Source organism: Semicossyphus pulcher, unplaced genomic scaffold (genome assembly GCF_022749685.1).
Source record: "Semicossyphus pulcher isolate SPU_LCO1_2020_fin unplaced genomic scaffold, fSemPul1.0.p SCAF_19, whole genome shotgun sequence".
NCBI lineage: Eukaryota > Metazoa > Chordata > Actinopteri > Labriformes > Labridae > Semicossyphus > Semicossyphus pulcher.
In genome coordinates, this window is record NW_027211692.1 from 8,922,002 (window position 1) to 8,937,636 (window position 15,635).

Below are 15,635 nucleotides of genomic sequence, written 5' to 3' on the forward strand. Positions count from 1 at the left end.
ATTTGGGCATTTTTTAAATGTATTTTAAACATATTATACTCAGCATTAGTTGCAGCGCTGCATTGCATTGTTAAAGATGGTGGTTCCTATGTTTTTTGGCTTGTGACTCCTTACATACAGCAGTGTCCAGCTGGGGCATCTTGTCATCTTTAGTTTGGAATAATTATAATTTTTCATAGTGTTCATTTTATTTACTTTACAGTCCATCAAATATTGAAAATCCCTCCTTCATAATATTACTAAAATCACGTACAGTATGTGGATTTTTTTTTTCTTCAAAAGTGTTACAATAAAATAGTGTTTTTTATTGTAAGTGGAAGTAATTATAACACTTTTTTCCTAATCATTACTCTTATTATTATTTATTGTGCTACTTTAAATAACTTAAATATTAAGCTTGCAAAGTTTTTCACACACAAGAAAAGGATGTGAGTGTATTATGTCCATGTTTGGTAATCAATAGGAAAAACGGTCTTATAAGAGATCTTTGGTTGAGGGCAATTTTATTAATAATGTATTAAAGTGAATTGACTAAATTAACGAGTAAAGGCTTGAGTCAGCCCAGAATTCAGATTTGGACATTTTAACATGTGATAAATAAATATTTAACAACATAACATCTTAAAGTGTTACAATAAACAGCTGAATGTCCAAACTGTGCCTATTTCACAGCCTCAGACAGCTTTGTTTCCCCTCCTGTCCTCACTTAAGAAACACCGCGCTGTGAGCTTTCATCCCATCAACCCATCAGTCTGTCAGTAGCAGCGCGGCGGTGCGAGCGCTCTGCCTCAGCGTGGGAAATTGAGCGTGTGAAAGCACCGTGGACAACATTTCAGGCAAGAGCGATCACCGAGAGCAGGGAGAAGTAGGAAAGAGGAAGAGGTGTAATTGCCCAAAAAAAAGAAATAAACACCCCCACCCACCCACCCAGCTCGTCTCATCTCCAGCCTCACTGTAGCATGGAGGACACGAGGTTTGAGAACTTTGATTAACAGCAGGGCTCATTTCCTGATCGCAGAGGGAAGAGGAAAGTGAAAGGAGGCAGCATTAATCACCCGGCGTTCAGGCTGAGGGACCAGGTGACTGATTAGACGGCTGTTTGAGAGGAAATAGGAAATCTGAGGAGTATACTATCTCTGTAGCCGTCTCCTCTGTTGGTTTGGTGACAAAAAAAGCAGCCCAAAACACAACTCATATAACTACATGTGTGTATTTTTGTTGTGACTCATTAAACTGCGTGACTGAACTGATAAAATTGTATTTACCCAGGAGAGACCCCCGAGTTGCACCATCTTGTTTACAGGAGCGTCCTAATGTGACAGGAATTAAACACACAATCGTTACAGACACACACTTCTCTCAGTCGTAATCTAGTTCCTGCTGTTAGTGTGTGCTTAGATTGTGTTGTGCCTCTAAATCAGAACAGAGTGAGGGTGATTTTTGTGAATCAATAGGTAATAAGTGATCTGATCAAGGTGTTACAGAGATATTTTGATGTAAAAAGCTACAAAAACATCTTAAATTTGGTGCTGATTCTGGTGCAAATACCTCTTTACTGAATTTATTTTTAAAAAGTGGCACACTGGCAGGCAGACAGAGGTGAGAACATGCATCTAACGGTGATATGATGTAAGTTAAACACTCACCGTTTTGCTTGAGGACATGGAGCTGAGGGTGCTGAGGCTGTTGGCGTCTGTGACCACCATGGCTGAGGGGAAACGTGACGGGTGGGAGTACTGCGGGGGCTCCTGCTTGTGAGGATACACTGCAGAGGAAGATCAGATAGATGATTAGATTTCCACTCTTTTAAGTATTAATGTTGATAAAATGCTTGCAGATCTTAACATAGATGAGAGTAGAGAGTGTGACATACTGTGCGAGTGCGTGACAGTAGCCATGAACGGCTGCTGGCTCATGTGGCTCGGGGACTGCTGCATCAGGCTCTGCTGGTGGGGGCTGTGGAGCTGCTGCGAAAACTGCACCGGCTGCAGCGCTGCGAGGCTGCCCGCCACGCTGTTGATCACTGGCACCGTCTGAGACTGTGACGTGTTTAAACCTGGCGGGAAAAAAGTCGGTCAATTCAAGTCAGGATCAAATAAAGTCCATGACTTTAACTTCTTTTTGGTTGTTCTTGCGGAGGGATGGAGGAGGACTTACTCTGTGCTATTGCCATGACTCCAGATAAAGGCATGATGAGGTTCTGTGTCTGCTGATGGCTGTGATGGGAACTGTGGATGTTTGTCAGCGTGCTAACAGGAGGAAGGCCTCCACCTGAACCTGAAATCTGCAGGAAACAAAGAAAATAAATAACATTGCACCGCTGCAATATTTGTTATAACAGCCTGCAACACAATAAGTGTTGGGAGCTTGAGTATCTTTTGTGTTAAATCAAATTCAAAGTGAAACAGAAATTGGCAGCTAAACAAACATTGGATATAAATGTTGACTTAGTTCTGATTCCTTTGTACAATACTACGCTTGTGTAACTCCGCTCACACACAGCGCTGTGCACACATGAGTTTGTGGAGCACATTAACAAAGTTTAACAACGTTTGGACAATCCTGTTTGTTTATTAGATGCTTATGTGCAAAACAACAACTAATCTTAGGATGTACAGTAATGTCTGCCTGGATTGGGGTCCTCCCCCTCACCGGGGCTGAGTCTATTTGACTACAGCAGCTGCCCACAGAGCACAGAAGGAGCAGACACATCTGCAGATTAGAAACTGTCAGCGCTGACCTGCTGCACAGCTCCACTTTGGTCGTTTCACATAATACTACTCTAAAAGGCAGAAGTATTTTTATCTGACAGGGAAGTGAGTGAACAGCTTTGAATATTTCAGTTGCATGACTGACATATTATACTTTATCTGAGCCTGATTAGGATTAGTGGTTTAACCATCAAATTAGCATCACGGACATACAGACTACCAATTGGGGATCCCAAGAATGATCTACTGTAAGAGCAAACCATCAGAGCACAATGTTGATGTATGTTATGTTAATAATGTAATCTGAAAAAAACATTATCGTTTAGGAAAAGTTAGTTAATTTGCATATTGTGCAAAATGAAACTGATGGAAAAAAGGTGGAAAAATCATGGAAACTGTGTCTGCTGCATTTGTCTCCTTTGAAGTGACGCCCTACCCCCTGATAGCGTCTGATACTTCAAATTAGACCCCATCCAAACATTAACTCAATAAATAGTTCCTTTTATCAAAACTGCAAAGGCAGAATTTGGTGTTTTGTCGAGGGGTCCCCCTCTAATTAAACTAAGCACTAATTAAACTTGAACAATGGCATATGGAACAAAGTGAAAAACATGATATTTTTGGTAAATAGTGGATTTTTTTTGTTGTTTTGTTGGATTTTAAATTCAGTCCAAAGAAAAATATTTAATGTTGACAGTAAATCAAACATCAGATATCCAAAGTATTGTTGCAGCACCACTGAAAAGCCATGGGGCCGTGCACAGGTTTCCTTGTCACTGATCAAATATTGGACTAGGGCAGAAGGGAGAAACTCTGAAGTAGACAGAAAAAAAAAACCACATCGAGTAAAATCAAATGCTGGCGTCATCTCTCTGGCAGAACAAGCGGCGCTCCACCTGTGTGTCCTCTCTGCGAGGCATTTAATCAATACGAGCAGAATGTTTCTTTGTCAGGTTTATTGGCTGAGCGATGAACATGCCTGGTACACTCTGGTGAAGCCATCGTGGCCTGCCACCCCCAACTCCACCTTCCAAACAGAGCAGCACAATGTGCTAATTGTTGGTGGCCGCCAGTGTTACACAGTGGGTGCCTGGGAGAGCGGAGGTTCAGGAACCTGCTTTGTACGTTTATGCTAAACTCTGGCCGGGTCTTATCTAATCTGAGGCTGCGAGGGCCCAGGTGTGTTCACTCACCATCTTGGCGTCAGGTGACAGCAGACTGTGGCTGTGATCCAATCCTCCCGGAGACACCTGCTGGAGCACCGACTGGCTGCTAGGCATCGAGTTGCTGCTGTGGTGACTAATGGTGGTGGAGGAGGTGACCTCACCGGGGCCTTGGCTGTAACGCACTGAAAGAGAGCGAAGCAGACAGTTAGTTTCACTTGCTAACAGTTACGTATATAGGGCAGAGAGATAGCAGCGTCGGCCTCATTCTGCACTGAGCTACTCAGCCTGGCTCACCTGCTCTTTGACTCAGACGAGAGGGGACAGAACAAACAAACACACCGACCCGTCCCCGCTGCTAACGCTATCTGTGCAGCTCAGCCAAGGCCATGCACTGTGTACACGCACAGCAGAGCTCCCATCAGAGTCTCTGATCAGCGCACTTCGTGTTAGCAATAACGTCAGTGTAAAGTTTAAGCTGGCAAATCCTTGTCTTATAAGTACCAACAAAGCAGTATAAGTCCTCCATTCAAATCGTGTAAACAAAATTTACTTAAAGAAGAAGTTAGAGGGCTAATACTGCAGGAAAAACGCCCCCTGTGAATTTTTTATCATTATATATAACACAGTAGATTGAGGTCACAGGGGTTGTGAGGTGATTCATGGTAGAGAAAGGAAGAAAGAAAATTCGAGCCTACATAAAACGATCTTAAAAGTGTATTACGTGTATGTTATAAGTGACGAGAAACTACTAGACTCTGAAGCTGCCATATTAAAGCAGAGGAGTTAAGCTGTAGTCCCTCTGACATGTAGTCAAAAATTGCAGAAAACGGAAAACACCTTAATAATTAATCTTATAAAACTATTTAGTTATTTTTTCACTATAAAAACGGTTGTAATTAAAATGATATTCTTTGTTCAGTGCCATCACTTAATCCTGTGTCTAGACCTCTTGTTGTCTCTCTCTGGAGGCCCAAAGGAATGCTTCAGCCCGCCACAACTGACAATCAAAAGCCCCCCTCTGATACCAACCGAGTAAACATTACACAATTACAAACAATGTCAAACACATTCTTATCCTGTGGTCTCAGCCTCACACAGACACACAGAGCCTCCCTCCCTCAGTGACAGCGCAGAGACAGACTCTGTTTGCACTCAGATCTCCCATCTTCCCTGAGCGGCCTCCGTCCCTGACCCAGGTGTGACAGCCCGAATGCTCGGCCGAAGCCAATCAGACACGACAGGAAGCATTGATATACAGCCATTTTTGAGATAAAATACAGGGAGAGGCACTGACGCCAAATGTGACCGATGAGGAGGGTATTGATTTCTTGTCACTGACGTAAGCTGGAACAGGATGTGTTTGTAGATGTGTAAGTTGGCTTCAGGTGTTACAGAAAAGAACACAGAAATACACAGAATTTCTGATGAAACATCCTCTTTTTAAAGGTGTTACGTGTCTACTAATTCACGTAGTTAACACAGCAGAAATAGTTTGGGAAATATGTTTATTTTCTATCTAGCACAGTGAACAGTGATACCATTATGGTGTTTCCTACTTAATAGGAAGCCATACACAGCAGCCTGCTAGCTAAGCCTAGCATAAAGACTGGATAAAATAGGACAGAGCTAGCCTGACTTTGCCCAAAAGCATTACAAGTCAGCAGTTAATCGTATTTTTGTAAAAATAAAAGACATAACACGAACTTCAGGGATGCTAATGAAGTTAGCTCAACTTTCTTGCCTTTGCACGGCACAAGGCTAGCTGTGTCTCGTATTTAGGCTTTGTTAGGCTAAGGGATTGCTGGCAATAGTTTTAGTGTGAGGAGTAAACTTATTTAATTTGTCACTGAGAGTAAGAGAGAAATGTTAAATGTAAATTTGTGAGCTTGAGAGGTGCTGTTGGATTATTTTACCCTGTGACAGAGCCAGGCTAGCTGTTTCCCTCTGATTGGCTAAGTTAGCTTTCTCCTGGCTGTAGCTTCATAGCATACAGACATGGCAGTTGTATCATATTTCCCATCTTATTGTTAGGGAGTGAGCAATAAGCATACTTCACAAAATATCAGGCTTTCCTTTAAGAGATTCTGTTATGAGTTTTTCGTCCTTTGGATTTAGCCAGGCTAGCTGTTTCCCCTGGGTTATGGTCTTCATGCTAGGCTACACTGTCTCCTGGCTGTAGCTTCATTATTGAACAGACATGAGATTTGTATCAAACTTTTCCTCTACATTGTCGGGAAAAAACAAACAAGCATATTTCCCCAATGGTCAAGTTTAAGCTTTAAGAAGGGCTGGTACTTTTTATGCTAGGTTAAGCTAGCTAACTGTGAAAATGGTATCTACTTCTCACCTAGAGAGGGCAAGAGGGAAAAAAATATTTTTCCCTACATGTTGAACCAGAACTTAAACTGCACATGCTTAAAATACGGATGCCATGATGTCTGAAGCAAAGCTACAGTGCCATATTTCAACCTCTAAAGTACCTGTCCTCCATTTTGTTTAGCACACAGACTTCATATTGTCTTCTACAACATAGTAGCAACGCCACGACGCTGCGCCATGCCTTGTAAACACTGCCGCAGAACAATAAAGCACTCCATTGGACTCATGACCCTCATTGCCTCACAATAGAAGAGGTCTCATAAAAAGGCAGTTATCTCGGTGCTTGGTGACCTCTTTAAGTGTCCGAGGGAGGAAAGGATGCTATTCAGGACGGTTTCTTTAGGTCGGGCAGTAATTCTAGCTGCAGGGAACTGCTGAGTAAGTTCAGATGACTTCCAACATCAAACTTTGAGTTTCTAGAAAGCTATAAAGTGGGTTTTCTAAAGACACACTTAAAGTCGAGATAGAGCTATCACTGAGACGATTATATTTCTGCAACACTTAAAATTTGCTTCAGCAAGATTAGACACTGAGGACCCTTTTCGAGCGCAGGGGGAGGGCGAGAACTTCAGAAGGGGAGTGGTAGCAAGGATCTTCAGCAGGTTTAAAAGGCTCTCGCTCCCTGTGTGAGCCATGTAATATCAAAGCCTGCCTCCTCAACCCCAGGCAGTGCTCATTGTGGTGGCGCTGCATATGACAGACCTCCTGGGTCTCTGCAGGACGTATCCAGTCTCTTCTTTGTGCAGACACAGAGCAGAGGAAAGTGCAGAGCTAGGCCATCTTTTCTGTGGGCGTGCTTGTGTGCTGTTTGAAGCTAGCCTGAGGTGGCAGCAAGAAACACTCCCCCCTACCACTGTATCTGATCTGGAACTCCCGAGTCTGCTAGTTTTGTAACGTGCAGAACGATGCATTTCAGCTTACACAGCAATGACACTTTCATGGTGAATTATGCCGCCAAATAACAAGTGATGGAGGAAAACAGTAAAAGTAGCGCTAATCTAAGAATGAGAGAGAAGGATTAGCAAAATGTTCTTAAAGTTTTATCGATGTGAAAGCAACATTCTGATTGGTTGTGAGATGATTATGAAAAAAAAAATTAAAGTTCTGCTTTTTATAATCTTTTTTTATAAAGTTTTTTTTTTAAATATTGGAGAGTTTTGAAGTTAAAATGAGAAAATTAGAATTGGTGACTTCTTACACATAGATATGTCAACATTGACAAGAGGCCTTTACTAAACACTGATTTTGGAGTGCACTGCATTTTGTATCACTATACATTTTTTAGCCTTTAAAATATCTTCATTTGAAAGTCTCAGTTGCTTAATATATATAGTTTCTCCATGAACTGTAGTCGTAAAAATATATGGTACGATGCAGGAAATTCATAAAGTAAAAGTAGGCTCTCAATATTTAAATTGTGCACAGTACTTTCCACTGTCGCTTCCCACCACTGCAAACAACCCCTTCTTTTTAAGTATTTTTGAATGCGAAAATTTAACAATTTCAAATATTCAGCGGTATATTATGAAGTCAAGATAATTATGAAATGAATTAACTGATCATTGCGTCAAAGTAAAATGCCATCAAAGAGATGGATTACTTGAGCTCTGTTAACGTTATTAGAGGATGAACAGTAAGTAAATATTGTGTAGGAAAATACAGGTGCATGCTCACATACGCCTAACAGACGATGTAATCAGCCTGAGATCAGTTTCATTTCTAAAAGTGAAAAAAAAAAAAAAAGGTCACTAAATCTGTTTGACTGTCTATCCAGTTGTGACCGGCTGGCCAACGAACCGAAGCAGAATCAATAAAAACTCCCAAAGTAAGAAGAGTTTCTTTGATCTGACCCAGCGGTGACCCTCGCCCGTATGACTGAAGGAGCGGCGGCGGTTTAAGGAGGAGGAGGCGGGGGGTGACTAGCTTTCTCTATAGGCGAAGAAGGGGTCATCAGTCCTGTCTGGCCAGAAAAGAGCCAATACCTCAGTGGACAGCTCCTGCTGCTCCAAGTCTGCACCCAGCCTCAGCAACTATACTGACAGCCATAAAGGTGACGGGGGAGGCTTTAAACTCAGTCCTCCTCAAGGCCCAGCAGAGATAAATGAACCTAGGTTACAGTCACTGCAGTCTTCTAATACACCACAGACAATGGGGCCTCCTGCTGAGGCGGAGTATAGAGAGGAGAAGTCAGAGGAGCCCCTTATCAAAGGCCTGGGAGATGTAGTAGCAAAGGATTTTAATTGTCCATTAAGCATGCATAATACAGGCCGTGCCCTGGCAACGCAATGAGACGCCCTGCTGGGATATTATTGTCAGGCCGGGGGCTGACACTGAAAAACAGCTGATGCTGTCGGCAGGATGCCAGCAGGACACCTTGTAAGCAGCCAGGAGAAGAGGGGGGGGCAGTAGCGACCCTTCCCTTCTGCAACCTTATCGCTGACCCCTCTGGCTCTGCAACCTGAGGTCAATGCCTGGTCAGGTGTTCTGAGCAACAAAAAAAAGCAAACAGGCAATCCACAAGTGGGACCAGTTTATCCAAAGGTAAAAGAGCAAGCCAAGGCAAACAGTTTGTTTTCCCTTCAAAGCTCGCCTCGTGTCCGAACACGAGAGGACAACAATGGGCTCTCAAATCACAGTTTTATGGCGGGTGAGTGATGGCGCGGAGGATAATGCTCTGTGAGGCATATCACCTTTGTTTTTATGTCGTATACACCAGGTAGACTCAGTCAATACTAATTACTCCCAACGCAAACATCAGGTCAGGGTGAAATGGTCAGAGATGCATTTCCTTGTTTTGGCGACTCTCTGAGCGGAGTCATTAGCAACCTGCGAGGGAGGAGGAAATGTGGAAATGACGGCGTTATGTCGAGCTAATCTGGATGTGTCTGTCCCCCCTCACTGACCCTGGCCTGACCCTGGCCTGTCACAGGATTGCTGCCCTTTGTGTCATGCTTCTCCATGCTGACTTTGGAGTGGAGATTGCAGGTACAATGTGGATTGTTCTCAGTGTGTTTTCAAAGATCAGAATAACAATGGCATTTGCTCAGCTCACTCACTCACGCTCATTGATCACTCGTCCCGTCTTTCTCTGCTCCTCTGATCACATCAGCTGGGCTCCTATAACCCTCCCTGACAGCGTTTCCACACCGCAGGAAACAAAATCAACTACTTTTTTTCCTTTGCATATTTTGTTAATCTAAGAGTAAATATCTTAGATTTTCTCTGTGATGCCAGCGTGTATTTTCATGTGACGGCCTGCGCATGTAACCTTTAAAAGGGGAACTCGAGTTACAAGCCTTTTAATAAAGTATTTTTGGCTCTAATGGGAGCTACATGAAGACTTACAAATTACCTCAAGTGATACCACTCGAGTCAGATTCCTTTGTGACTACAAGTTTAAAAATTAAAAACAATCTGGAGTTCTAAGATTAGAAAGAAGGAAGCTCATAAGACCTCTTTAGCCCTCAACCCTTTCCTTTTGAGGCTAGAATCTTGAGGCTACATTTGCCGCTACTTGCATAACACACCTGAATCTCTTACCAAGCTATAAGCAGTCAAGTTGCATTGTGGGTAATGTAGGCACAACAATTGGACACGAGAGAAGAATGGTATCTCTTGTTCTGTTATCTTAAACTAACCATTGTGAGTCTGAACGTGTGTTATAGCAGTGCAAAGCTAAATTGGTACAGTAATCTTTAAGGAAAATAAACATCTGTTGTCATGACACATTCTGTCTGTTCTCTGTGATGCTGAACTGCATGCATAGGAAAATGACCCGGCAACTTACTGGGAGGTGAAATGCTGGTCTGGGGATGATGTGGCGAGCTGTGTGACAGCAGCGGGTTGAGGCTGTGGGGCGGTACAGTGATGGCGTCCATGGCTAACTTCTGCCTGAAGGCTTCCTCTTTACGTCGGTTGGCGAACCAGTTGTAGACTCGTACTTCGGTGACCAGATTAGAGCCGAGGCCCTGAGCTTTGGAGGGGGAGACGCCTCTCTGAAGACACTCGGCTCTGCAGGAAACAGAGGGAAAAAATTAAGGTCAACTTTTTGGGTAATAATTTTCTAAGAAGACAAATGAGGGTGTGATGTTTTTCTACCTGTTGCACTCTTCCACCAAAGCCTCCCGCTCCTCCTTGCTGGGGTTCTTCTGCCGCTCGTAGGCCTGGTACAGGATTTGCTGGGACGCAGGCCCCCATTTGAAACGGTTACGTCTCATTTTCTTGCTGGAGGGTTCACTGCCGACCTCGTCGCCAGGCTGACCCATGCCCTGACCGGACGGGTTGAACTCTGGGAAGAAAAACACCGGATCCTGATTGCCTTTGTCCGTCATCATGCTGCCAGAACCTTGCACTGCCTGGTTGAACTCTGAAAAATAAGAAGAGGTACATCCAATAAAAGAATTATCACAAACACACACAAGGAAACCAGACATATGATAATGGTGTTTTCTATCTATAACTTTTTATTTGCTTTTGATGCATTATGACAACTTCAAGCATAGCTCTATCAATGCTGTAGGTACATGGATATGTGATCCATCCAGGTTTAAAACACAAATAAAGCTCCGTGCCGCGGCTAACTACACATTACATGCCGGGACCAAGCTGTGAGAAACTCAAATATTAACTTACGTCGGAGAATTTCCCGCTGTTTCCTGACATACCAGGTGTACAGAGCCGCTCGCTTCTGTGTTTTCATGGGCGTGCCTTTGTTGAGGTGCTGCGAGAGGTGAGACTGGTTCAGCCCTGTGACGTCCACCACCTCCCGTTGGGGGATGTTGTGCTGCTGCATGTAACCTTTGATCATGCGGGCAGCACGCCATGGATCCTCTCTGGGTTCAGACGAAACAGAGGAGAAAAAACACCAATCATTTCACTTTTGAACTACGTGCAGCTTTAAGAGGGAAGTTGTAAAGAGCAAAACAACCTTTACACACATTTTACAGCGGAAATAAAAGGTTTTTTTTGTTTATGTCATCCAATTTGATTCATGTAAATATTTGAGGAAATACTTAATGCAAGTGGGAAGAATTTCTTTGTTCTGTTACATTTAAAAAAAAGTTGTAAGTTGTTTAAATATACCTATAACAAATATAAAAATACAGATGAGCTTGTTCCTTTTCTTTAGCTTCACTTGTTTGTCAAGGCCTCAAGTTTAAAGGGGCTCCGCCGATACTAAGTCCCCTCACAGATGAGCCGTTTATCATTGTAGCCCGTTCAATAGGCTGTAAATATTTTCAAAGGTTAGTTCAAGTGGATTCTGGCAGGTTGAGAAACTTGGACTTAGTATTTGTCGCCATAACACACAAATTCAGCCTAGAAACTGTTACATTACAATAAAAATGGCTGCAAAAAGAAAGTTACACAATTTCAGATAGTAGTCAAGTTAAACGACATTGCCAGCTTATACTTAAGTATGTGAGAAAACTATAAAGACCCCATAAGATAAAATAAACTGCCATTAAACATTAGTCAGACATAGTTACATTTATTTTTTTTAGTATGTTAGACTCTTTTACATTTTTTGCAAAGTGCTGTACATCATATTTTCTTTAATCGTGAATTTAAGTTCAGTATAGTCGCATAGTCTGAGTCTGTATAATTAAAGATTAATATTTCCGGTTGAAATAAGTTATTATTTTTACTCTTAAAGAAATAACAGGCACTTTAATTCATGTAGAATTTTGCTGCATTTATAAATTAAGCATTGAAAATGTGCATATTCTTACCTGTAGAGTTAGCTTCTCACATTTGTAATTAAACATCATTATTTAAGCAGTAACAAAAACCGTAGTCGGCGGTCAAAAAGGAGCCTACAGTCGCAGATTAGAGGCCCAGACACAGTGACATCGGTAATTATAGCAAATCTCTACACGTCTGTTTGTTTTGGAGAATGTGGAGGCCTGCATCTAAGTCTGCGGGTTAAGTGGGAGATGTTAGTTTATAACTTTTGACAATGAATAACCAGATCTCCATTCACTCTAATCACACGCCACTGTGTATCTTTCAGTTGATGATTTATAGAATAAAATTAATAATAACTTAACTACACGTGGGTTAGTTTTGATTTTCTTCCGGTCCTGTTAAAGCCTCAAATATTAGGTTTACAGTGAATCGAGTGGACCGAGCGGAGATGATTACAAATTAACTGATTAGAGCGATAATGGCCGGCGTTTTAAATGAGGCGTTAACTGACGCATGGATAAATGGGAAAAATAAAAACGGTTTGATTTTATTTAGTTGAATTCAAATGTATTTTCTAATATTTATAACCTAATTTCTGATTCCATATTTATGAAACTTGTTGATAAAGTTTGTCCTAATTTCATAACCAGAGGTTTCTTGAGTTCACTTTCTCCTCATGTAGCCTTTGCCGGATTTTATTGTAGAGAGGTGGAGTAAAGTTAATAATAAATAGATCTAAGTTCAGCTGATATTTTGCAAGTAAGGTAAAGAAATAATAATCCATGTGGATAATTAGTAACCAGAATGTGAAAACTGAGCCATGGCGGGTTATTTTAAAATTGTAAACAAAGAAGAGAGGAGACTTTTGGTGATTAAGAGGTCAATATTTTACATTGAAGACTGATTTTTAAAAGTTTTATAAGACCAGAACATAAAAATTAAGAGCACGGAAATTATGCTAACTTTTGCTTGGTTAGCGCTAATTTTCCCTTTCGTATTTCTTCACTAACACTGAGATTTAGCAAAATGCTATTTCTTGTTTTTTTTTTAACTTTTGAAAAAATCTAGCCTACTTACGCCAACATGCGCTCCACCTCAGCCCTCTGCTCGGCGGCCTCCTCCGTGTTGAGCGACTGGAGCTCCTTCAGTATCGGCGGCGTGTCGTAGTCGTCCCCGTCCTCAGAGCCCTCGTCCCCGGACAGCTTGCCCTTGCTGTGGCCGTTGGTGAGCGTGTGAAAGACGGGCTTGGAGTCGGCGGCGTCCGCTCCGTTCATCTTCCCGCTCTGAGGCGGAGCGGGCGACAGAGGCAGACTCTCCAGTTTAACTCCAAATCCCGGCGGGCTCGGGTCCATGTCGTCCAGGGCCTGGATCAGGACATCTTTGGTAACTCCTGAGTCCAGCAGGGCGCTGAGGAGCTCCTGCTGCAGGGATGTCAGCTTGGATACCATTTTAGAGAACATTAAAAACACAACATAGGCCTGCTGGGGAGGGAAAGGGCGGACAAAAGGGGGAGATAAGAATAAAAAAAGTAAAAATAAAGTTCCTGTCTTCTTTTCTCATGTGTTTCGGGAGTTCTCGGCTCTGACACCTGCTCCGAGAAGCTGCTTCACTTCCCTGTTGACGGGGAGGATGGAGCTACTTTGCCATGATGCTTTGAGTGCAGGGGGATATAAAACATGATAATGAGTGGGCCGGCTGCCTTATGTAAATCCGCAGAATAAGGCCCTGCTCTGGGCCGAGGGAGACATGTGTTTACACTGCTGCACTGCTGCTTTTATTGGCTCCCCTTATCAGCAAAACTTTCATGGACTTTGGACCCTGTTGTATATGCCATAAAGACTTTTAAGAAAGGCGAGCTGCGCATATTCACATCGCTGGATCTGATTCTCCTGCAGGTCGTTTTATTATAGCCTGATTATAAGGCGTGTAGGAGTAGAAACAACGCACTATTTGACTTATTTAAGGACTTTCTTCACATTATTATTCAGGTGTTTAAGGGTTCTCATTAAAGGGATAATCTATAGGCGTTAATGAGGTGTTGTTCCTCATTAAATCGGCTGTTTGCGTCCTTTAATGAAGCCAAATAATCCCATTAGTTTCAGAGAAAATACTTAAAGCTTTAATAAAGATCTGTTTGATACTTTCTCTGAAAAAAAGTAAAAATAAACAGCTGATAATTAGAGTTTGTAATCTCTCACACAGTCTAAGAAAGCTCCATCTTCAGAATAAAAGAAAAAAAAAATCCGATTTCATTCAATTATACTATATTTCGTACAGTATGTTTTAATAAGTCTATACATATAGCTTATACTTGCAAACAAGTATAATTTAAACTTAAAATATCCTACATTTTCTTTTATCTGACACCAAACAATAAACAATTAAACTGTTCAATTAAGTGCCTCCGTTTCATCTGGCTTTGCAAACGTATCAAAAGACCATAAATAAACCCTCAATTCACACAGTTAAACAAACAATTAATCATTAATGTGAGAGCTAAATTGGGTTATTAGGGATGTGTTGAGTTACCTTTTCACCTTTGTTTTCCTGCATGTAGAATTTGTGTGTAAATAAAACACTGATAAAGTAGCTTGAGTTTACCCATCATTAAACATATTGTCGAAGCAAAGACGGATCAAGTCACTGAAGCTGCAGATGCAGCGCGAGGTAAAACTTTAGAAACAATATGTGGAAAAAATAAAATAAAATCAGACATGTAAATATACAGTGCTTAGGGGAAATACATCCTAAAAACCTGTATATAAAACGTCTATCCGTCTGACAGTAGGCCTAATTTCAAATTTGACCTTAAGTTGTTTGAAGCTACTTAAACTCAAATCTGCAAAACTGTATTTTTCGCCGCTATCTGTTAGCTACCTGCTTTACAAAGACGTTTTAATTTAGCTGATACAGTCGCTCGTAATCGTTCTTTGTGTAGATTACCGGATATATCAAAACTAAAAGCTGCTTGTACACTTCAAGTTTTAAATGTGAAAACAGATGTAGAGCGTTCACACAGACGTCTGTGATGTTCATGGTCACACGAGAAAACATTTAATAAAAATAATTCATGAAGAAGGAAAAAAACAGGCTAAATTTAATAAAAAGTTAGCGTTACTTATGACTGGAGGCTGATGTGTTTGCATGATGCAACTTACACCAGGCTTATAGATTAGTGTGTGAATCAGAAATGATAGGTAAGAATTTCTAAAGACTGCCGTGGAAAATATTCATAGTCACGTGATACTGAGATGTTGCTGTAACTTTCATGCAGTTGGTGAATACGCTGCTTTCACAATGACAAAAAACTTCATTTTTAACCTATTGTACACATATTGCAACATAAACAATGAAATATTTATGCTTGAAGTATAAAAACATGTCAAAATATTATTGGTAGTGTATTCAAAATTACAGTATAAGTATGCTTTCTGAAGGCTAGATTTACCCACCTGTACAACAGGTCAGTTTCAGGGTAGCAGTGGCCATATAAATAAACATAACCTACTGTATATGTAATGAGCAAATAGGCTTTTCTGTGAGTTCACTAAAAGAAAAAGAGAATTATTCAGAATTTACATTGAAATATGAATCAAATATAATCTTTGTTTTTGTTTAACCCTCTTGAATTAGAAATATGTCGATTAAATTGGATCTTTTACGGCCTTAATCAACCCAAACTTTGCTGTAAACA

General features: G+C 41.4%; 1 protein-coding gene across 2 annotated transcripts; it reads right to left on the reverse strand.

Annotated features, from left to right (window-relative positions):
• Nucleotides 1–1,634: 1,634 nt before the first annotated feature.
• Nucleotides 1,635–13,401, reverse strand: hnf1ba (HNF1 homeobox Ba). Of its 2 annotated transcripts, none has more exons than XM_069668787.1 (9): nucleotides 13,019–13,401; nucleotides 10,889–11,088; nucleotides 10,355–10,622; nucleotides 10,032–10,267; nucleotides 6,959–6,961; nucleotides 3,905–4,059; nucleotides 2,158–2,284; nucleotides 1,874–2,056; nucleotides 1,635–1,765 (listed from the first exon to the last, which is right to left on the reverse strand). In XM_069668787.1, the coding sequence occupies exons 1-9, from the start codon at nucleotides 13,399–13,401 to the stop codon at nucleotides 1,635–1,637; spliced, it is 1,686 nt and encodes a 561-aa protein (XP_069524888.1). The 2 variants fall into 2 exon arrangements, with proteins under 2 accessions (XP_069524888.1, XP_069524889.1); XM_069668788.1 differs by having other exon boundaries at nucleotides 10,355–10,544; nucleotides 13,019–13,389.
• Between the last annotated feature and the right edge of the window lie 2,234 nt (nucleotides 13,402–15,635).

Bases quoted from the DNA above. Each gene is read 5' to 3' on its own strand.
- hnf1ba (XM_069668787.1), bottom strand. From the start codon at position 13,401: ATGTTCTCTAAAATGGTATCCAAGCTGACATCCCTGCAGCAGGAGCTC. The intron at 11,089-13,018 runs GTAAGTAGGCTA...GTCTGAACCCAG, and splicing joins GAGGTGGAGCGCATGTTGGC to AGAGGATCCATGGCGTGCTG. The intron at 10,623-10,888 runs GTAAGTTAATAT...CTTATTTTTCAG, and splicing joins ACAGCGGGAAATTCTCCGAC to AGTTCAACCAGGCAGTGCAA.